Source organism: Calonectris borealis, chromosome 3 (genome assembly GCF_964195595.1).
Source record: "Calonectris borealis chromosome 3, bCalBor7.hap1.2, whole genome shotgun sequence".
Classification (NCBI taxonomy): Eukaryota; Metazoa; Chordata; class Aves; order Procellariiformes; family Procellariidae; genus Calonectris; species Calonectris borealis.
In genome coordinates this window covers 21019233-21043459 of record NC_134314.1, presented here as the reverse complement: position 1 = coordinate 21043459, position 24227 = coordinate 21019233, and the positions used below count along the sequence as shown (strand labels likewise).

General features: G+C 38.7%; 1 protein-coding gene across 1 annotated transcript in view; it reads right to left on the bottom strand.

Annotated features, from left to right (window-relative positions):
- MYT1L (myelin transcription factor 1 like) overlaps nucleotides 1–24227 on the bottom strand; it is a 316300-nt gene that overhangs the window by 96798 nt on the left and 195275 nt on the right. Inside the window, exon 6 of the mRNA XM_075145121.1 lies at nucleotides 6952–7325. Coding sequence (XP_075001222.1) covers nucleotides 6952–7325 — 374 coding nt within the window. The remainder of the gene's footprint in view (nucleotides 1–6951; nucleotides 7326–24227) is intronic.

Below are 24227 nucleotides of genomic sequence, written 5' to 3'. Positions count from 1 at the left end.
GCATTTGCCAGGACTACAAATTTGATTCATGAGAACAGATATGGATCAGAAGAAATGATCAATCCAGTCTGAAATTTTAATTCATTTTATTATCTCCTGGAGGAACCGTAATAGTGGAAAATTAACTCCTACAGCTACCAAATAAGGTTCTTTGCTTTTCAGGGTGAAAAGCTGCCATTTGTGTTCACTCTTTTAGGACAAGTACTGTAAGCCCGGTGGGAATTCTGAATGAATAGGGTGATCAAAATTTGTCCTTAGAGCTGCACTCTAAACACAGAGGAAAACTGCACTCTAACCCTGACCAAGCCAAACTTATTTTTAAGAATCATTACATCTGTAGTGTCAAGAGGCACTCATACGGAGTCTGTGGTCTCTGTGTAAGCTGCAGTACAGTGTGGACAATGCAATCTTTGAAGTAGCACTGTGAAAGGTAAAGGAATTCAAAGAGAGAACATGAAGAGTTCAGTTTTGCACAACCTGTGAATATGTTTCTGATAGTGCCATATCCCAGATGTGAGACTTTCTACAACAACATCAGGTCATTATGTTTGCAAATATGAATGCAAAGAGCTGCTATATAATTGAGTTCACTATTGGTTCTTTAAAGCACCGTAACACATAAGCAATCAGCTTCTTGGCACAGTTGTGCCAAAACCAGGAGATCATTGGTAATGACTGGTTACAGAGAATCTGAGTGAGAACAGGAATACAGTTCTAAGGCTACAGCACTTTCACTCTGAATTTCTTCTCCAATCCACCTTATTCCAGAAAGAATTAATTTTACTGTATGATCTTGCCAGACAATAAATGAAAGAGGCAAGATCAAGGATCCACTCAGCATTTATCTGCAGACAGAAGGATACAATGGAAATACAGAAAAGGCAACCTCTATGCAGCCTCTTCTTGAGGATTGCAATCTGCAAGAATCCAAAGCAGCACTGCTGAGATATATGGTTCCTTTCCAGACCTACTGCTCTGGCAAGACTAGAGAAAGGTTCGGTCACACATAAGCCCTGAAACAATTTGACATTACAATGGGCCCAAAATCTCATGTTCAGCTAACACTGAAGGAAAGGGTTAGTGAATTAAAAATACAAGCAAGCAACCTCATGCCATGTAAAATAGATTCAGGATGAAGCATCATTAGAATCAGATGCGGTGCTGAATGTGTTCCATGATGCTCTTAGTAAGACCTCCAGTTCAGACCCTGAACATCTTGTCCTCTGCAGAACTTCTGCTTACGTCAACAAAAGTTGTGTATGGCAGAGGTCTACAATCTGTCTTATCAAAGGCAAATAATTTACTTACACTGCATAAAGCTCTAATTGAATCATTTGCTCTTGATGGATCAGATATTTCACATTATCATTTAAAGCCTTTTATTTGTAGGAAAGGAGCTAAATATGCAAACCTCTATATCAGAAGGATACTTAAGTACATTCCTAATTTAAGCATGGAAGTTAAAGTGAAGAGGGCTACTAACTGCTTAAAGTTACATGTAAGTTTCTAGACACAGCCTGGAAGTTCTACTGAGCTTCTGAGTTAATCATTCACATAGAAGGAAATCTTTTAAAATAGTTCTCCAAGGGGAGAAAAAGTTAAGTATGGCACATGCAACACCACCTCACATAAATGTAACTCTATTGACATAAAGTTATTCTTGATTTGTCCTGATGTAAACAAGCTCAGTATCAGCCCCAATCTCACTTCAGAGAATTCAAAAATAATGTTTAAATAATGCTCTTAACAAATTATACTGTCTATGAGCAGCAAACAGTAAACACCTTGAGCATGGAACACAGCAGCAAGCAAAAGTTTACTAAACTAACACCGCAGTCATGTTTAAGCAATCCACCAACCAACCAACCAACCACAAACACGTAACAACTGTAATAAACAGATCTGAACTTTTTCCACAAGAACTAGAGATATCTACTGGCTAGCTGTTTCCCCACCCTACTCTACAACCTGAGGTTTCCAGCTCCGAACTACTTGTTCCAAATCTTTTAATTGCATTATTTCCAACAAAATTTTTCAGAGAAAATGTTTAGTCTGAATGTCTCTAGATGAAACAATATAAACAGCTAAACAGCAGAACATGTTGCAATCCATGCTTGCATCTGCAATGCAAAAAGAAGGTATCAATAAAAGTTCTTATGCTGTAGTTTGATCCAACTACTCCAGGCTTAAGCACTTTGTAACTAGGCCAGAAAGGCAACTTTAAGTTCTTATCCTGAGGAAGCCAACACAATGGCCAGGATAAATGTCTTCCAGCTGCAACTCCACTTATTTTTTTCTGTTCTTCATATTGTTATTGGTGAGATACCCTAAGCATGGGGTATCTTCTTTTATGAAGGAGATGAAACAACACAGCAATAGAGGGTTAAGATCTGCTTCACCTTTCGCGCTGTCAGGTATTTATTTAGTCTTCTTTGGCCCTGGAAAATGCACTTCTTTCCTTGTACACTGTCCTAAATTATGCTTTCTGGCCTCTTAATTTAAAGCTATAATTTTCTTCTATTAGGTGTTTTGCCTGTAAGGTACACGTGAGTCTAGCTCTCTGCTCTGATTAATATTGAACACCTACTGTGTTCACCAAATAGATGACCGCTTTCCTGCTAGTAGTTTAAATAAATTAGTATGATTAGTGATCAGCAGGCTGGACAGGCAACCTTGCTGATATAGATCTGTTGTCTTTATTTTATGAAGATGTAGAGTGTCTTCAGAGGCAAGCACAGCTGGAAAGCTGTGTGCCACCACAGTTTCCTCAGCACACATGCTTCTTTCATCTTTAGATTGGTGTTTGCATCTCCTCTTGCAATCTGATGAGGGGATCAGGAAGATAGCGGAGGGCACTACCAGTCTTAATAAAGCCGACAGGTGGATTTCAAATTATGAGGGCCTATGTGTCTGCATCGAGTTCAGCAAGTGAAGGAAAAATCCCAAACATATTACTAGACTTTTAAAAACAATCCTACAATTTAAAGAAATGTGAAAATAGGTAGAACATCTCTCTCTACGTCCATGTGCTAGCTTTTATTTATTTTTAAATGCTGTATTATGTCTCCTTTAAATATACACTGCTATCTATGTTTTACAGATATTTTTGCAGTATATTGCACATGAAAAATTAGATGCAGTACCACATGTTGGTATACTGTATATGCCAGCTACCTTGAGTTTATCAGAAAATATAAGGGGGTGTCTAAAAGATTTATACATCCTAACAATTCACCTCTTGGGAAACTGCAATAGTTTTTGTAGCATCATCTGTAAAATGGATTTGATTGATATATCAAATTTCCTTAGGTCTAGAATCAGCCTGACTCCTGCCCCTGGCAGATTATGAAATACCTGGAGTACAAGCCATCTTGAATGTCTTCATGTGAAATGGGCTAAATGGTGCCTTGGAACATTTGTTCCGGGAGCTCCTCCAATGGAGATATCTTTCTATAATAGAAAAGCTTTGTGAAACAGTCTTTGGGACCCAAATACCTGAAGTGAGCTCTTAGGAGAAAGTACTTCGGTTTGCCTCGCAAATCAAATGCACCTTTCAGATTTCAGTCCAAAGGGTCTCGGCAGTTGCCATCACAGAGAAAGGCTGCCAAAAGCAGCCTTTTCTCTTGCTCTTTCCCATTTGTATTGCAATTTACAGCTTAGATTATCATAACACAGGTCATCTATCTGCCCTTTCTTTCTGGGATATAAGGGAAATTGGAAAGATTCATCTTTCCTTCAGTGGTGGTGCTGAACATAAGGGCTTCTCAAGTCTATTCATAGATAGATTGATAGATATCTGTTCTTCGAAGAGATTCAGTACATTTAATGGAAATTAAAGAGGATATGCCAGCCATTGCTGGGGAATTTTAAGCATTAATTTTGGTTCAGTGGATTGTGTACAGAAATACGAGCACAGAATTTGGGACTCATCTGAAAAAGTTTGGGTTTTTTCCTTTTTATTTTAAATTAGTATTTTGAGATTTGTAAGTGTTTCTTTATGATACATCTGTATTTTCCAAGTCCTTTAGTTTATCAATGATGAGGCCAGAAAGATGTGATTTTCAAAAAGGCTGAGATGGTTTCAGTGAATGTCCAAGTATTTTCAGTACGAACTGTATACTTATATTACCTGTATATTATCTATATCCTCTGAGAATTCCATCCAAAATCCACTTTCTTTTAACAAAAAGTATGGGCAATGAGATGCCAGTGAGGCACTTGAGTTTCCCAGGATTTACCCTTTTCTAACAGAAAACTGAATTTGGTTTAAGAAACAGTAAAATACCTTCCTCCTCTCTTCTCTTCCCCCCCCCCACTAATTGCTGGCTCTGTAGTCCTATACTTGCTGATGGAATACCGATACTTATGATTTTAACTGTTTTGCCCACATAGACTATAGTTACTTACGGAAATTTTCTGAACTGCTATAATCTATGGCACAAGTGACAGAAACTTTTATGAGAACTGTGCAGGCATCCTGGTGTCCAGTGGCTAATTCTGCATTTTGTTTCTAGGGATAAGAACACTAAGACACATTCAGACTTCCTGCTAAGGTGCCTTAAAAGGTGGATGGTGGTTTACTACAGTATCTACATTGTAGTGAGCAGCGAGTGATTGAGACAACTAAATTCAGAGCTGACAGAACTAATTTTCACATACAGTCAATAGATAAAGGCAAGTGCCATATTCAGACCATATAGTTTTAGAACACCTAACTTTGATTGTACTTTGCTTCCCTGGAAAATCAACAGTCCAAATTCCACAACAGCTGCTTATGTTATGAGTGGAAGAAAGTGAAAAGCCAGGATCCCCATCAAAATCAACAGGAAATAGACTATCTAAAAAAATCTGATTTATTGATTAGCTTCTAAACGTCACGAAGAGCAAACTGTTATCACTCTCCACTCCTTGGTATAGACATAAGGAACTCCATACTACCTTCCTCATTAATTGCTAGTAACTTTCTTGTAAATCAGCTGTGCTCTAACTGGGATTGTTGCATAGTGATTCTCAAAAGATCATGAAATATTTTTCTTATAAAATTGTTACCACTTTCCCCATTTTATGAGGATTTTTTCTTAATGACTAATATTTGACATAGAACATAGATGTATTTATTAATGTACATATGTGTGATTACTGGAATAACATGGGATCCTAAGAAAAACTTGACCTATGTAAGTTTTAATTCCATGTACTATGCAGAGAAGCTAATACAGGTATCTCTGTAAAATTTTTGCAGTTCTTAACCACAGCCTACTACATGTGGAAGGAAAGCAGTCAAAAAGCAATGTCAGCCTGTGTAGATTCATTAGGACAGCTAACTGCATGTGTAACTATATTGGAATAAGTAAACCACTGTGTTTCATTGTGATAGTAAAAGTAAACTGAGTATCAAGCCTGCTGGCTTGCCAGAAGCAACTTTTTTGAGCTCTTGAGTTTTGCCTAGTTTTTTTTCCTTTTATCATTTTTGATAGCGTAGATTCGAAGTTTTTCGTGTCAGCTGAAATCACAGCAGCAGTTGCACCGTAACCTAAGCACCAACAAATTCAGTCACCATTGTCTCTTAAAGAAACTGCTAGACATCCTGCACTTGCCCATCAGCATAGCAATAGCAGTTGCACATCAGCCTGATCTAACACAGCTTCTCTTCCAGGTTCTGAAACAGCGGAGTTCCCTGCAAAAGGAAATGGCTTCCCTGTTGCATCAAACTCATGAAACTTTTAAGATTGGCCATTTATGCTCTACCAATTTTGTTGGGAAATTTAAGCAATTGAGGAAAAGCCACAGATTCAGATATCTGAGAAAATGCTTATAGCCACCCAGCTGGCCACCATCTTGCCCAAATGGAAAGAATACTTCCAAAGTCTTTCTATAAGATTTAAGATCTGACCTTACAGAATGCTGAAACAAAAGTCATACAACTTTCATACCTGGTTCCTAAGAGGAATCCAACTGAGGAGTGCTGAAAGCTTTTCTTATATTTTTATTGGTTAGAAAGGTGAATCTACCCAACCAAAAACGTGTTCCCTGGAAATGGGAACAAAATACTTTTTAGATAGCTCATTAATTTTTGCATGATTCTTTCATTTCACCCCAGTGCATTATGATGTCTGTCATCAGCATATGGACTCTTGAGTAAATGAACACTGATTACATATTTTGAAAATACTGGTTATATAGAGTCCAATATCCCAAAAAAGAGAAAGGTGAATAGGTTAATCACATCGTTACTACATTAATTTGGTTACTATCAGTGACCTGTATGTCTAAAAGGCATTTATGTCATGGTATGATAACCAAAATATATAAATTTTAGAAGGACTTTATCTATGTAAACTTCTCACTCTCTCTCTATTTTTAATAGAATCAACTAAAGGACACAGCATTCAAGTCTCAAAGAACCAAAGTATATTATAACAGTTCATTCTGAATAGTTTCTTGGGGAAGTATGGGGCAAAATTTTCAAAGGGAAGAGGCCCATTTTTGCTCACAAGAATTATCTGCAAACTTGTGACAGCATTTATGTGGGCAACTATTGACATTATATAAGCAGATCTAGCAAATACACTTGCACATGATCACTACAGGCACCCAGCTGTAGCTGATGCTTTGCTTGTACCTTCGTGAATATTCTTCTGGTAACTGCATGCATTAATCCACTACTAGAATTATACTTTATGCAAGCATTTTTAGCACAAACACACCTCCACCCTCCTTGTTTGAAATGTGAGTGCTGGTGCATTAAAAAATATTTGGAAGACAGACTTATTAAAATAAATGTTAAGAGAACACAGTGGGGTATATTTTCAGTGTGGAGCAGAGAGATTTAACTGCATGACTTCCATTAGCTTTAATGAGAACCGCACAGCTAAATCCTCACACACCACACTAGAAGATTAACCCAAAAAACACACATTGTTTACTTTTTACTAATACTCTGATTATTACCACGTTCTTCCTCCTCCTCCTCTTCTTCCTCCTCCTCTTCTTCCTCCTCCTCTTCATCCTCCACATCTTCACCTTCCTCTTCATCCTCCTCTTCTTCCTCTTCGATCTCCTCTTCTTCTTCTCGATCTATCTCCTCATCATCCTCCTCCTCATCACCTTGCTCCTCATTATCATCAGAATATTCCTCCTCTTCTTCATCCTCTTCCTCTTCTTCCTCTTCCTTTTCATCCATCTCCTCTGTTCCATCAGTTTCATAGCACTCATCTACCGAAGAGTTGTCTGCTTTAACCACAAAGGGTTTTCTTTTGGGGGCTGGTTCTTGAGGTTGCTTATCTTGTGTTTTTCGTTTTTTTGCCAAAGGACAGCCATAAACACTGTGCAAAAAATAAAAAATGCAAATTATTACACTATCCTGCAGATTTCTGTAGGTCAGATTATATAACTCATGTCATTTAGTCGTATATTCTAGTTCTACACCATGATTAGTTGCTGTTCTCAAAATGCATGTTTTCAAACTAAAATGCTGCTTAGGCAATAATGACCAAGGGGGAGGACACACACTTACAAAATCTGTGAAACTGCAAACAATTAACTATTATTTGCCTGAAAGTGTCCCATGTACATGCCAGCATAACAGTTACAGAACTGATACAAATGTGTGTTTTTCCTTTTCATTCCTTTCTCTCTTCTGCATGTTACATTCTTTTCTAAGGCAGATGAATATAGTTTAAAACCCAGCAATCTTATCCTATCTGTTAGTTATCAATAGAACAATCAGGAATAAAGCAATGCTTCATAATTTTATAATATTCAATAAGGTCTTGATTGTGTACAATTAAGATATGTTTCAATGCTATTTAAATAATGAAAATATGACCACATTCTTAACACTGTTGTTTTTATTATAAATTATGAATTGCTCTTAAATTCTCCACTGCTATGCTCCATTATATGCTACAAGGCTGGGTAAATGGGGAAGCAAGCTCCCCAACACAACCAAAACCAACAGTTTTCATGGTCAGTGTTGGAAGTGTTCTCACATTGGAAAAAATCAAACAATAAACAAAATCCTTTGTCAGTGAAGGAAGTCAAACTTTTCAAAGTTGAGTGCCACTTCCTTGTTGATCATTTTAATGCATTGTAACATAAACAGCATTTCAGAGTTCTGGCCTTCTACCAGAGTAGCCACCTGCTTCTCAAAGGTGATATAATCTGTGTTTGTTGAATGTGACCACCCTTGTGTAACCCCTATAACCTCCTACACAGAGTGATTGCACACACAATCACTTTTTGTTTAAAGAACTTCCTCTTTGAACTTTTTAATTGTGTGATTATAAATGGTACTCAAGCTACATTGGTTTTTAGTCTTCCTCCTGTGATTAACTAGTTTTGGGACATTTAAACTGTTCTTTCTAGTCCTTTCTGCAAATCTACTCATAACTTCCTCTTTTACATTATATTTTTGTTCCTTTTATCCCAATTACAAAACACTGAGGATCTTTATCATTTCCTTCCACTCTAATAATGCTTCATATTCCGTTGACAGACCACTGAAAAATAGGGGGTTTCTCAGCGTTAAGAACTACAGATGTGCTCTTTGTGGTGTCTGCATGCTCTTGATCTTGGTCTGATTTAATTGCATCCCAGCAGCTATGCAACCCAGTAACTTAAACTGCTACTTTCACAGGAAGACTGACTCGGTCTGCCTGGCGCACACATATCTAAGGAACACACACAGTCACAAAAGATGGTATTCATCATGGAAAACCTGCTAAGGGAGACCCTCACTGCATAACACAGACACCTCTCTCTCTCTGTAGGGACTATAGGTGTCTTCAAAGTCTAATCCAGTGTGCCTGAATTAAACACCTCCCTCCATTAACACTATCAAGAAATAGTGAGTAAATTTTAAGTACCTTCATCTAGACAGATTCCAACCCTCCTCATTTGGGAGTGGGTATGAGGTAGTAGTCCTAATGGGATATAGTTTCCAGACACCAACACCTATGCTGCAGGCTAGAGGGGGAAGAGTCCTACATCCTCCAGATCCCAGGAGGATGGTCGCGTGGCATATCCTGGGGAAGAGCATCCTCTTCTAGAAGGTGAGCCCCCCTGTGCAGCTGGCTGCACGAAACTAACTCTGATACACAGCAGGCAAGCAAAAGTCCAAATCTTCACTAGTTTAAGAGCCCTAAACCTGGGAAAAGAGGAGGCTTAAGCTTCTGGTGTTTTCTCTTTGGACTATATTTGTTTCTATCTAAAGATGCTTCAATGTAAAACCTATAAATATGTGGAAATCCTTGCCGCCAGGTCACCTTAGCTTGCTGACAAATGACCGTCCTGCCTCTTCTCCTGTGAGTCCTCCTTTTGGTCAGGACCCAGCTGCTCAGAATCAAGAGGAAAGGTGGGACATATTTTCATGGAAAATATCCCACATCATCACAGTCAGGGCAGAAAGAGGAGTTCAATCTCCATCAGTTTGGACAGTGTCTAAAACCTAGGGCAAAAGGGAAGCACTGTTTGTTGTAGTTCTGACCATACCAGGTTTATTTTGGCGCTTCCCCTGGTGCCGCGGGGGTTCAGGAACTGTCTATTTAAATTCTCCATAGAGAGCTCTGAGAGAAGGCGCGCAAATTTTTCCTCAGAACTGGAATGTCAGAGTGTGTGTAGTGCCCAGGGAAATGGCTGGATAGTTACGGAGGAACTTGTTTCATTTAGGTGCCTAACAGAGGCTGCATCCTGGAAAACAGGAGTGGGTCACAGCCTGGGGCTCAGGCAGATTTTAGAAACTTGCATATCAGTTCAATGGGATTTAAGCAGACAGGATATTTATTGAGTGGATGTCTCTTGCCTTCTTGATTTCTGTTCCTTCTCTTTGGGATGTATATTAACCTCACTATAGCTTCTTCAATGCCATTATCATTAAATGTTATTTTCTCAAAATCCTGATCTTTCTTTTCAAAGATGTGAGTAGGCTTAGCCCCAGCAATCCCCAGAATTGCGTTTCTTCCTCTTATTATAACCTTCTTAGAACATTGTAAGAGGTAAAGATGACACTTCAGGCAGCTCTGAGCTAAAACCATCAAGGCTAAAGGGCATCAGTAGATGTGAAACTGTGAAAATTTTTGGCCACTGGAGATGATGCAAAATTGAATTTTGTCACATTAAAGCCAGAACATTAATCCCACCCCACACCAATCTTTGTTCAGTTAAAAACACTATATACTTGCAAAAGTTTTCATCTAGTAATGCCCCAAAACAATCCCCTTTGCCACAATAGTCTGGGAACTGGAGAAGAACACAGTAGGAGAACAAATACATCTGTTTTGTTTTGAACTGTTGTTTAATTTTTGTATTTGACATCTAAGTATAGCTGCATGACTTTTTAGAAACAAATTATTGGTCAAAGGTAGAAATAAATTGTTGTCATTGCCATTTTTGGTCACCTTTCATCTTTTTTTCATGGTTTTATGCTTTTCTACACAACATTTTATAGTGAGAATCTAAGACATTGCTTGGTATTCCACTCCCCTGGAAAGCGCATAACTGGCAATGGAAATCAATGCCAGTTAGCTGCCTGATGAGCTTTGATACTTTTACAAATCACATTAAATAACTATTTGCAACTCAGCTATTCAAGTAAAGTTGTGAATTTGACTTCAGTTTTTCACTTTATTTATCTATTCTCAGTGCCTTTGCTTATAGAAGTAAAACTGAGGACACATCAGGAACTAACAGAAACAAATACTTGTGTATTTTAAGGGTTGGGTCCAGCACTATGGACTTGGGAATATGTCACTTTTCCAAGGAAATCAGTTATGTTAGTTAACTCCAACTCAGCTTTTGTAAACTCCTTCCTTATTAGTTTGTACCAATGTGCTGCCCATTTTCTCTACAGCCCTGAATTTGGTTTTGCCTCTGCTTGGATTTATAGTTTATAAAGCTATCATTATAAAACCTTTAAAATACTGTCTTGCACTGGCTTCCTTCTGCTCTTCAACTATATAGCTCATACAGCTTACATATACCTCATGTATTATAGACTTCATAATCCGAGAGAGTTAAAAAAAAATATCCAAGTCTTTCAGAAACCTGGGAAACAGGTCACCAGACCAGGAGCCTACTGTTTAGCTGCCCTATTTTCTTCTTTTTCTTTCTTAACCTGTTCCTCTCTTATCCTTTGTTTCACTAATTTTTCAGATTCTGCCTCCAGGACGCTTCTCTGTTCCAGGCATGTTCCCTGTGGTCTCTCCGGCGAGCTCGCCGAGGGGAAAGCAGTGCCGGCTTCCCAGCAGCCTCTGCCACCAACTTCCCCGCCCAACCACATAAGGAGATGACACTCTCCCATTGACCTCTTGTTCCTCATATATTTGTGAAATCTGTTATTGTTTGTCCTTATAGCTTCTGCAATTTTCTCTCCATTTCCAGTTTTGGCTTTTGTGATCATCCCCTTATTTGCTTATTTTTTAGACTTGTTTATCCCTGCTCAAAGCGATGACCCCATTGATTTATCTGTCTTGCATGCCTTTATCCCTTTTTTTATTGCTTACTGTATTTCCCTGGTCAGCTGTGTTTGTCTTATTTTCCCCTCACGCTTCAGCTCTCTAGGCTTTCAGCGGAATATATATTTGGGCTTCCTGAAACACACTTTTGAATATTCCACACTACTTTGCTGTGTGTCTTAGTCATCTCTGGTTTTCAGAATCTGTCATGAATAATTCTCGTGGAAAGAACATTGTTGAATTTCATTGCAATAAGCTCCAAGAGCATATATAGACATTAATAATTGAAGAAATTGAAGAAATAATATATGAATTTATACTCCTTAGTTAGAAGATGATTTATGATTTTTTTCTTTAACTCTCACGCAATTTTTCTTCATTAAAAAACATACAATGCTACTCACAGATACATTCAGTGGGACCTTTCTTCAGGAAATACATGTTTCTTTCCCAAAGTTGAACTTCTTGATTTTTAATATATTTTGTTACTGATTTAATGTAATTTTCAACATAAATAGTATGGTTATTGTTTCTAAGCTATAACAATTAAACATATCTCTTTAAATATGTAGAGTATATGACCAGAGAAATACAAGGGATTTTCTAAATCAGATTACTGATTAATATTCTCCCTTCCATGATACGCCACTCACACATCAAAGGTGGGACATGACATCTATGTCTGGAGGACACTTTCCTCTTACAGTGTCTTATTTCCCTACATGAATTAGAAGGGGAGCTTATGTCACTAATAAAGGTTCAATCAACTTTAAATACTTAGTTTATATAAAGTGATTCCTACCTGCCCTGTTTACTAGCCTTCTTTTTTCATTTGTATCTCTTTTCTATTGAATCTATTATTTCAGAAGCCTCGTGCTATAAGATCCAAGTCAAGAAAAATAATATGATGGCAATATTATGCCTAAATCTGAATAATAATTTTTCTTGGAGGATTGTTATCTTTTTTTTTCCTTTCTTTCTCATTAGTACTTTGAAAAATCTTACAAAATGTTTTTTCAATCTAAAATGTGTCCCCAGCAACAGTGCTCTCATTCTTTCTTTTTTCTTGTGAGAATTTAATTTAACATAAACCAAAACATTTGGTAGGTAATAGAATCTAAAAATTTACTATATAGACACCTAGTGAGGTTATCAAAAACATTTAATGAAGCACTTAAGTATGTGAAGTGGCACTAAGGTGGAATTTTATCATATACAGCTGAGGATAGCAAATTAGGAAGAGTCTGCTTGGAAGCAAACTTCTGCTTAAGGCTTCAGGCAGAAAGTTCCCAAGGCACTTCCACTTGTCCCACTGGATACCGTATTATTTTTGGTTTGGACTAGATAACTTCCAAGTCCATATCTCCAGATGAAGACTTTCAGGGTACTGAGAAAACAGGCATTTTGCAGATAAGTCCTCTAACAAATCCAATCTTCAAAGAATGTGCAAAGCTAATTAATTTGCATAACACTACATCCTATTAAATCACTCTCAAAGAAGTGACTACTTTTAGCTTTAAAGGGCTCATACTATCAACTGACAGCAGTTGACCAGAAAATAAGTATTTGGATTCCACCAAACCCTACGGCTTGAACGCCCTGCACTCCAGGAGGATGCCCTTCCCAGCAGACTATACACTATTATGAGGAAGAGCCGGTAGCACTCTTGTTGAAGCCGGACCAGTGAATTGATAGGAATGAAAGAATCAAATTCAGAAAAAGCGATTGATTCCAGCCTAGCGATTTGCCTACTCAATTGCAAGAATAAACTCCTTCAGCTGAGGACAATTTTCCATTCATATTTAAATGACTGCTTAAAGTATGCCAAATTACTACAGGAATGAGCAGCGAACCCAGTGGACAGTGATAACTGGGAGGCGGTAGAGTCAAACTTCTTTGTGGGAAATTATTTTGCTCTCTAAGCCACACTGGTCAGGAATCTTTTCTACCCCACAAAAGCCCGTGTAATGCCTGAATATTGTCCTGGAACATGGGAAGTATTGGGTCAAACCTTCCCAGGCTGTGAAAGGTAAAGAACTTTGCTGAGTATTGTAATCACTAAGCTATAGAAGAGAAAATGGGAAGAGCAACAAGCCAAAGTTCGAGAAGGACATGGAATTTTTTGAGCTTTTATTTCACAGAGATGGCTAATTGCAGTCTACAAAATAGAGCTAGGACACACTGGTTTTGGTGCTTCCAACCAGCTGGATTAAAAATCTCTGTGCTAGCATCCTGCCTGCTATGAATCCCAATCTAGAAGACTAACTTACCCAAATCTACTTTCCAGGAGCCTGCTGGCAACTGAGCCAGAGCCTTGAATACTGTTCCAGAATTAGGCATGCTTCTTGCAATCATTGCACTGCTAAGCACCATAGCATCTAAGGCCACTTACAGAATGACTGCCTTCACCCCTATCTTCTCAGTTGGAGTTTGGCACTAATCCAGAGTCAGTGCTTTGGAAAATCTGTGTTCCCATCCACGTTTTACATGCTTAAATACTTTTGTAAAAGTGGGCCCAAACTATTATGTTTTTATCTATGTAAACTATAATTAAAAGTAACAAATACAATAAACTCATCTCTGCAGTTCTGCTGTATTTCACTTTCCCATGAGCTTCTGCTTCTGGTTCAATAAATCAGATTATTATAAGCAGGAAGTGCTTTTATGTGTGCAGTGTCAAAACACACCATCTTTACTTCATTTATTTGTACCAAATAGAAGTTTGTTGACTTTTCAGATTAGGTATGTATACAATAGCATTTCAGTTCAGTGAAAACTACTCATTTACCTGAACAGGTACAAGCTTGACTGATAGGAATGAGTGAAATGTAGAGCATTCTATCCCTCTTTTCCTTCTGGAGTTTCAAATATTTGTGTACTGCATTATGGAACAGTAAGAAAAATTGCAAAAGTGCCCAGAAGCATGCTGGATCTCAAAAGGTAAAGGTAGAAGATGTGACATTTTCTTCACAGAGCTTTAAAAGCCAACTCGATCCTTTTGCACTTCAGAGCCTTTTTAAACACATGAATAGCCACAAACATACTGCAGATCTACTCATGTGTATTATTAAACTAAATAAGCCCTAAAAAAATTAGTGTCTTTAAAAAAACAGCATTGCAAAAAGCGGTTAGGAGTAACAAATAACATGAGAACAGAATGATGTGCCAGAAGTAAATGACTGAGCTCAGAACTTAAATAATTTTTTTAGAAATTCAAATATTGAAATATGTATTTTTAAACAAAATAAAGCAGACTAGCTTTGATGTAGTCAATACAGTCACAGTAACTTAAGTCAAAGGGAGGATCTTTTATTTAATTGGATCCTATACATCTCCAATGTGAAGCACCTCCCCACCTCAACTCACTGAGACTCCAAACCGGTGTAACTGAACCCTGTGATGAACAGTAGCAAACTTACTGGCTAATCTGCCCTCTGGCTGGCGAGATCATTGCACCCATCACCAAAATCTCTGCTCTTGGGACATGACAACTGAAAGGAAACTTTCAGTTTTGCAAAATTAACCCGTTTAACCAATAAGTTTATTTATGGGTTGAATCCCATAGCTGTTCAGTGAAGAAAAATGAGGCACAGTAATGTATTTCTAGGTGTTGTACAAATACACAGGAAAAATCTCAGCCCTGGAGAGCTCATTTAAAACAAGATGTAAAAAATAAATGTTACAAATCAAGAGACTAAAAACTTATGTTGCAGCACAGGTTAGCAAAGTACCTGCCCTGCAGTTGTAGATAATTCAAAAGTATTTATGCAAATAAATCAATATAATATCTGATTGCCCCATGACTTATGATGTCATGGATGAGGTTCATCTCTCACCTACCCCTAGGCTTCTAAAACCTAAGTCTATACATGTCACATTAAGCTTCCTTCATAAGTCAATGCAGAGAAACTGGAACCTCTTGGGAGGCAATTCATCTCTCCTTTCTTAGACACTTTGCCTAATTCTCCAGTGACAATAAAGGGAGTTAATGGTGATTAACTTATATTTTTACCACTAAGGAATCCGATAAAAGTGAGAGAAATCCAAGCCTTTTCCTCTCTTTTTTTTTTTTAATATTCTATGTCCATCTCCAACAAAGATAGTACTCAGCAGATTTTAAAGCCATGCACCACATTACTTTCATGAAGAGAAAACCAAAACCCTGCTTCTTTCCTTTCCACAGCTGCTGTATCACTTAACATGAATAATTCCCCTCCCTATCGCTTAGCTATCTTTTCAAGACTACCTGCATGATCCAATGTCAGACAAATGCTGTAGTTGCACTCTAATCTTAGGACGGCAAACACCCAACTTAACTGTGCATTCAAGAGCCGGAAGCCACAATTGATTATGTCTTGTTGCCAGACCCTTGAATACAGGGGCTGATCAAAGAAACTAGGATAATGCAAAGAGCACAGGTTTAATGAGTCATAATGATTCACTAGATGAAATGCATTTAATCAAGTTTTGTGAAGTGGCTATTGATTCTGCACACTTCAATGTTGATTTAGATGTAACCCAGACACGTAAAAATGGGAACATGCAAAGCCAGAGAGCACTTCTGCACTAACCCAAAGAACACGGACTTCTGCACAAACTCAAAATCCTGAAATCCACATTTATTTCAGAAATCTAAACTGGAACTAAAACACTGGGAAAGAAATCCTGTTTTTCTACATAGAGACAAAAATGAGGTTGGTTACATTGTGCTAAATCAAAGCAGTATTTAGAGCTGCCAAGTTGTCCAGATTTGTGTGTATCCCGTGTTTTCAGCCTCAGTGGTAATGACAACTCTGTTTACAGGTAGAGGGCAGGGCAGTTTGCAATTTTTTTTTTTCATGATAACATGATATCATAAAATGGGAAAAGTTCATAATCAATCATTCACCAATTTGAAAGGGTTAGAATACACTACAAGAGCGCATCTATCAGTTACAAAAGATCTTTGCACAGTCACAATGTTTGAGTCTTGGACGTGATATGAAATCTTTCTATTCCAATATTTTAAATGTAATTGCTTTTAAGCAATTCAGCATGCTAAGTTCAAGCATTCAAAAAGCAAGGGAAATAAACTGCTAGAAATCAAAGGCAATTCATGTAGTTATACTGTCAATCATTTAACAACACGGCTAGATACATATTAGTAGAATCAACGCCCTTAGACACAGACTCAATAGATCATATTTAACAACAACACAGCAGGTCAAACTATCATTCTAGCATGTACTTAAGTACTGAGTAATAGAGTACGCTGTCATTTTATCACATCTCTAACGTAGGGCTACTATAATGAGACTACCAGCTACTGATTCCTATCACGAATACTCTTTCCATCATCTCTACGTAGATACACAATAGCACTGGCTCCCAACTTAATTTTAACTGAGAGATATATGGCACAGAATTAAGAAATACGATACACCAGTTTTCCTGTAACTATAGCAATAAGTATCTTACTTGATCCAAAAAGCTAATGACTACAGAATATAACCAATGGAAAGGAACGATACTGTGGAGGCAGCCTTCTAACATAAGACTGTCATCAGTAAACATCTGAAATGACAAAAACAAGGTGATACAAGCTGCAACCACTTCAGTGCTTATGTACTGGATTCTCACCTCCAGCATAAGCTACAGGATACCGTTCTTTTTTTACTTGCACGGTTGGTTAGGAGTCATTCAAGTGTGAAATATTCTGAATTCTGGTTGTTAGAGGATTGAGATGTTTAAATCTTCCTATTTTGAAAAAAAGCAAAAAGATTGTACCTTTCTGTAACACAGAGAAAACATGATTATTCTAAAACAGAATAAAAATGACAGCATTCTCTCCACTTTATTGCATTATGGAGCTGCAGCTAGAATTGGTCTCTCGGTAAAAATGTTAACCATTATTAATATGCATTTAGCAAACATTATTACGAAGGAACTAAAAGTTTATCCTCCTTATTAATTTTTAAGGGTGCTTTCTTTCTTAGTGGGCTCTGCACCAAAAAGGTTGCCATAAAAATCTGTTTAACATAAAGAGGATTTCTAAAATACCTTTATCATTATACCTTCTGGAGCCTAATTTCTAGGACAAAATTTTGATACTAGCTGTTGTGCCTGCCAGTTTACTACTGCATACAAAGTTATAAGCACAAATTTATAACCAAGACTTCATGTTCTTTGCTCTAGATGGACACAGCTATTTTAGTATTACGTAATTTTCAACAGTCATTAGAGACCCTATTAGCAGTTCCTATCATAGATGCATTAGAGCAATCTGGGGTTCGAGACACACACAATTCTCCTGCCCTAACTTTTGCTCAGTGTGGCAGTAATGGGGCACATGCTTCAAGAGACACAAATATAATGGCATATGTTTTTCCACCCCATGCAAGTACAAGGCAGGTATTGTGGATCATTATCCTCCCCTCTGAGAAAATGCCTTCCCCCTGCCATGACTTACACCCTGAAAGGCATATATTTGCTTGTGCAAATCTACCGAACTAGTCTCCTAGTTGCTTCGTTGTAATATCAGGGGATCCTGCAGGTAGATATAAGCTAAGATATAAGCTCACCTATCATAAAGAAATTGGTTCAAGCTTTTGGCAGACTCAAAGGAAAAAACTGTACCTCTTATGTTCAGTTCTTTTTTTTTCACCTTTTTTTTCATGATTAGAAGAATTAGAAATACTCTGGTCTAAAAATTAAAGCTTACCTACTGGCTTAATCGCATGACTCCAAAAGCCAAATGTCTAGATATGGGCCTAAATGGCTTTGCCTTAATCTGGCCTTTTTTGAGATATCTGATGAAAGCAAGGATGCCTGTTCAGGGGAAAAAAAAAACAACCTAACTGAATTCTATCACATTCTAGTCCAGAATAGTGAGGCTCCAACTTGACTCATATCATGATTGAAAAAAAAAAAAATACTACGGTATATAATGTTACTTTTTATAGCTGACAGTGAGTTCCATTAGACTGTAGAAGAGTCTCTGAAGGAAAATTAAAATAGCTTCCCAAGGGAGTGGAAGCCCCACACAGCATGATTTAAATGTGGCAGCTGGGTTGTGGGTGGAAATGGCGGTTTCCATTGAAAATCTGCTGCCAGTATACCTCCTATGGCTAGATTCCTCAGGGAAATGTGGCAGTTATCCCTCTCTGAAGTTCAGCTGCTCAGTTTTAAAGATGCACAGATGGGAAAGATATCAAGGGTCAACGACTGAACAGAGAAAGGTCCAGAATGAGCTACTGTCCAAGGATCAAATGGTAAAATTGGGAAATGGCTGGAAGTACACGTGTGTAACAGGAAGATGGCAAGAAGAGGTCAATATATAGGTATATAAGCATGGAAGTCACTATAGCAAGCATGTTGACTGTGGTACATCTACGCTAGGAAATATGAATCACCACGAAAATAATGTTTCCAAAATCACTTCTCTCCTTCTTGTTGATGTCTGCATCCACTTGCAACTTTGTCTTAGGCATCATCTGGAAAATATGACTCATAATCCAAAAAGACACTTTCCAATGCAGGTACAAAAATCATGCCTGTAGTATGGATGACTACTTTATTGCTCTCTGTTTTGACACAGGCAGTGTGGTACTGTTCTCTGCCTTTTTTTTTTAACAACTCAGGTTGAAACAATTGTCAAAAAAATGGAGGACCCTTTCTTTTTTTTTGGAACACAATCAGCCTGTTATGATTCCAAATCGGGTTCTTCTAAAGGAGTCCTTTAATCATGAAACTAGCTTTTCTCTCTCTTTCTCTGTTCTCTGTAGAAAACCTCATGCTCCTTTCTATCCACAGGCCTGGCTTCAACAGCCAGGACAGAAGGCAGCCTCATCCTTGTCAGTCTTCGCCTGTCATCCTTTTGGTATGGCTCTGGCTTGGGAATTAACAATGGGCTTGGGCCCACTCAGGCTGATGGAGAAACCAAAGCAGTATGTTGCTTCCTGAGGTAGCATTCTCATTGCTGGTCCAGGATGCACCACTATCACAAAATTTTTCAGTGAAAGGGACTGTGACTGCTATGCTGTCTATAGAAATCAGTGCTGTCCCTGCATGTTAGTGTGAGCCGAGAATGCCTGCTGTGCCTACTGGACCAGAGGATGCTGGTATAAGTACATGCGGTCTGCAGATCTCAAATGTTTTGGCAGGTAGAAAGCACTGAGCAGCACAGCTTAGCTAAGCTGGCAGCACCTCTGGGAATATATAATAGGTTTTTTAGTACAAGTTTGATCAACCACAGACTTGGAATTTTTATGGCTCCTTCTCTTCGAGTTCAGTACCTAAGCTCTATTTAAGTTGTGCTGTAGTAGCTTGTCCTGATATTCCAGTTTATGGAACTAAATGTTTTTTGTGAAAATCATAGATGCCAAAATTTAATGGTGGAAAACTTTTTTCTCTCATTCTCTACTTAACAGGTTAATGTACTAAACAGAAGGTGGGCCAGGTATCAGAAGACATTTTAGTGTCCATAATACCTAGAAGGTTTTGAAGGTAGGGATGATAAGCTGCATAGGTATGATGTCACTTCAAATTATCTGATATCATGCAAAGTTATATTGTAATGTAGCCAGTAGGTAAATCTTTCCTGACTCTTCGCCAGATGATTCTAAATTTCCTTATGGCTTAAAAAATAGGGAGTTTGGTATCATCTCTGTTTTTCAGACCAGCCAAGAAATTTTCATCTTCCTGGGGAGTTGGTTTTTTTTTTTCACAGACTTCTAGAGCAACATAATTACAAACTGCCCTGGTGTAAGAAGAATGAAATTCTATTCCTGCTTACACAAGATACCAGTTTAATCCATAGTATAAATAAAAATTAAAAAAAAAAAAAATTGCTACTAGCAAACCTAAACTAACCATGATAGTTCTGTTGTGGTTCTACCCAAGCTGTCCACTAGACTGTGATTTCTAAATCTGACTGACTTCTATAATTTTCAATGGACAATCAAAATTACAGTAGATAGAAAAAGGTAAATGTTTCCTCTGTTTTACAGTTTTGCTTAAATGCTGACATATTAAATAAGTGGTTCCACTTTTAGTCAGTGCCATTTTAACTGTTCAGTCCTTCCTCCTACATCCTTTTAATAACGTAACTGGAAGCAGCAAGCTTGACTGCTAAGGTATGAAGTTAACACAGTAGTCAGAATTTATTTGCATTCTTTCTAAAATGGTATTTGTTTTATAACTCTGACTCAGTTTCTGAGTCCGTCTTTCGCTGTGATCTCTTTAGGTCTCACAAGCTAAGCAAAGCCAGGCCATGTCAGTTCTGAGTATGTCAGTATTTCCAAGGAACACCTAGATGCTGCAGAGACAGTACTATGACTCAGAAAGTAGTATACTTTCCTTGCCAGTAGAACTGAAATCAATTCTTAGCTCACCATGGTGGAAGGGACAGAAGACTGTAAAGCTGGTAATAACTTACGTCACATGGGATTAAAAAGAAGAGCTAAGTGTCTGTGTTTTAAGAACTAGAAATGGTAATTACAAAGCCCTGCTCAAAATAAATTCACGCAATTACATTCTGTCAGAATTATTCCTACATTTTCAGACAGATAAACAATCTTTTATTTTTTTTCATTTTCCACCCCAAACTCCTATGCACTATAAATCTGCGCTGGTAAAAAGTTGCTATGACCAGTCTTGTGAGTCAATGTGCTATTGTGAATGTATTGCAACATCATAAGCAATATGACCTTTGGTGTCATTTGAAATCAAATACTTAACATCACAAAATGCACTGAGGCTACTATGTTAACATTTGTGAAATGTTTTAAAATTAACAGCTGAAAAAGCTTTATGAGCATAAAATGCAGTTACTGTACTAAATTGGCTGCAAAGCAGCCATCCATCTAGTTGGCACTTTGCATCTTCTACTTCCTTTCATGACATATGGGATATCCAGAGAATTCTCTGAGAAATATGTTTCAAAACCATTTTTTTTATTTGGTGGCTAGCAACATGCAAACATGTATAAGACTCATGTCAGAGAATATTAATCATATATGTCATGATATAGAATCATAGAATCATGGAATCATTAAGATTGGAAAAGACCTCTAAAATCATTAAGTCCAACCATCAACCCAACGCTACCATGCCCACTACACCATGTCCCGAAGCGCCTCATCTACACATCTTTTAAATACTTCCAGGGATGGTGACTCAACCACTGCCCTGGGCAGCCTCTTCCAAGGCCTGACCACTCTTTCAGTAAAGAAATTTCTCCTAATGTCCAGCCTAAACCTCCCTTGGCGCAACTTGAGGCCATTTCCTCTTGTCTTATCACTAGTAACTCGGGAGAAGAGACCAACACCCACCTCGCTACAACCTCCTTTCAGGTAGTTGTAGAGGGCAATGAGGGCTCCCCTCAGCCTCCTCTTCTCCAGACTAAACAACCCCAGTTCCCTCAGGTGCTCCTCATAAGACTTGTGCTCCAGACCCTTCACCAGCTTCGTTGCCCTTCTCTGGACACGCTCCAGCACCTCCATGTCCTTCTTGTAGTGAGGGGCCCAAAACTGAACACAGGATTTGAGGTGCGGCCTCACTAGTGCCGAGTACAGGGGCACGATCACCTCCCTGCTCCTGCTGGCCACACTATTTCTGATACAGGCCAGGATGCCATTGGCCTTCTTGGCCACCTGGGCACACTGCCGGCTCATGTTCAGCCAACTGTCAACCAGCACCCCCAGGTCCTTTTCCTCTGGGCAGCTTTCCAGCCACTCTTCTCCAAGCCTGTAGCGTTGCATGGGGTTGTTGTGGCCGAAGTGCAGGACCTGGCACTTGGCCTTGTTGAACCTCATACAGTTGGCCTCGGCCCATCGATCCAGCCTGTCCAGGTCCCTCTGCAGAGCCTTCCTACCCTCCAGCAGATCAACACTCCCGCCCAACTTGGTGTCATCTGGATCCCCTCGTCCAGATCGTTGATAAAGATATCGAACAAGACCGGCCCCAAAACTGAGCCCTGGGGAACAGCACTCGTGACCGGACGCCAACTGGATTTAACTCCGTTCACCACAACTCTCTGGGCTCGGCCGTCCAGCCAGTTTTTTACCCAGCAAAGAGTACACCTTGGCAAGCCTCCAGTTGTCCGGGACCTCCCCAGTTAACCAGGACTGCTGGTAAATGATGGAGAGTGGCTTGGCAAGCTCCTCCGCCAGCTCCCTCAGTACCCTCTGGTGGATCCTATCCGGCCCTATAGACTTGTGAGCATCCAGGTGGCGTAGCAGGTCGTTAACTGCTTCCTCTTGGATTATGGGGGGTTTATCCTGCTTGCTGTCCCTGTCTTCCAGCTCAGGGGGCTGAGTACCCTGAGGATAACTGCTCTGACTATTAAAGACTGAGGCAAAGAAGGCGTTAAGTACCTCAGCCTTATCCTTGTCCTCGGTGGCAACGTTCCCCCCCGCATCCAATAAAGGATGAATATATGACATATCCTCTTGTTTGAGATGACTGTTTGCTTGTCCTCTTCTCCTGAAGTAGTCCTTAGGGTTACTAAGAACCAACAAACTGTTAATCCTCATTGATCATCCTAGAAGAAACCATGCCCAAGCAAGACCTACATTAAACAGTATATCAGTAATTCTAGCACATTATTCTTATTGTCCCTGCAAATACTCAATAACAAGAAATCATTTGCTAATCTTTGTATAAATGAACTTTTAATATAAGAAGGATGGTCTAAAGCAAAAGGCACTGGAGTAGAATTCAGAGGCATGACTCAACTTCTGGCTGTGACGCAAATTTCTTATGTGGTAGCAGAGAGTCACGAACTGCTAGTTTACCAAGGGAGAGAATGCATTACAGCTCTCAGCTTCTATGCATAGCTGCACAGTGAAATTCTAACATCCAACTGAGGTATGTCTGCTCCTCTGCTAATACCTAGGGACATGTAGGCACTTACACATAGCAGAATTTAGACACTGTAATCCAGACTGGAGGAAGGTATTTTCTGTAGCGGGGGATTTCCGCTCCTGGAATTAATCACCTTAAACCTTCTTTTTTCTTACAGAAACAGAGATCAACTCAGTCTTTTGACTACGAGATGGTCAGAGGAGGAATCACGATCCCAGCCTTAGCCATTATCTAATCTAGAACATACAGAAACATGTGAGAAATTTGCGTTTAACATCCTCTTTTGCCAGGGGAAACTGAAGCTTCATTTTACACCTCTCAGAAGACTACTTGCTCATGAGGTTTTACAGTAATCTGGGTTGAGAGTGCCCACTTCTCTAATACTTCATGCAAAAGAAAACATTTACATGTTCTTTGCTACTGGTGAAGGACTCATTCCATTCCTCTCTAAAATGAGTGTCTGTCTTCTATATGAAGTGCTAATGCTGGGACTGGAAATAGGGTTCTTCTCTCTCCAAGTGACTGCTCAAAGTTACACAACTATATCCTTCCCTCTTCCTTTTGGATATATTATTGTCCATAAAATAAGAACAGGTCAAGAAAAGAGAATACAAGCATCCTGACATCTTAACTTCTTTATAGACAATGCAAGTTCCCAGAAGATGGGAGAAACGTGTCCTAACTCCTATTGACAAAGAATAAAATAGTGGGTGAGTGCCATGTTTGTATAGTTCACAAATTGGAGGACTTCAAAAACACTTGCTACACTGAAACAAGCAGGTAAGAGGTTAGAGATGTACTAACTATGTTACGTACTTAGTATAACATAGGTATCAAGGTGCCCAAATAAATATTTCCTGGCAGAACACTAGAAATTTGGACAAGCTTAATGTGAAAAGTACAGTTCTACTTTGATTTCAGAGTTAGACA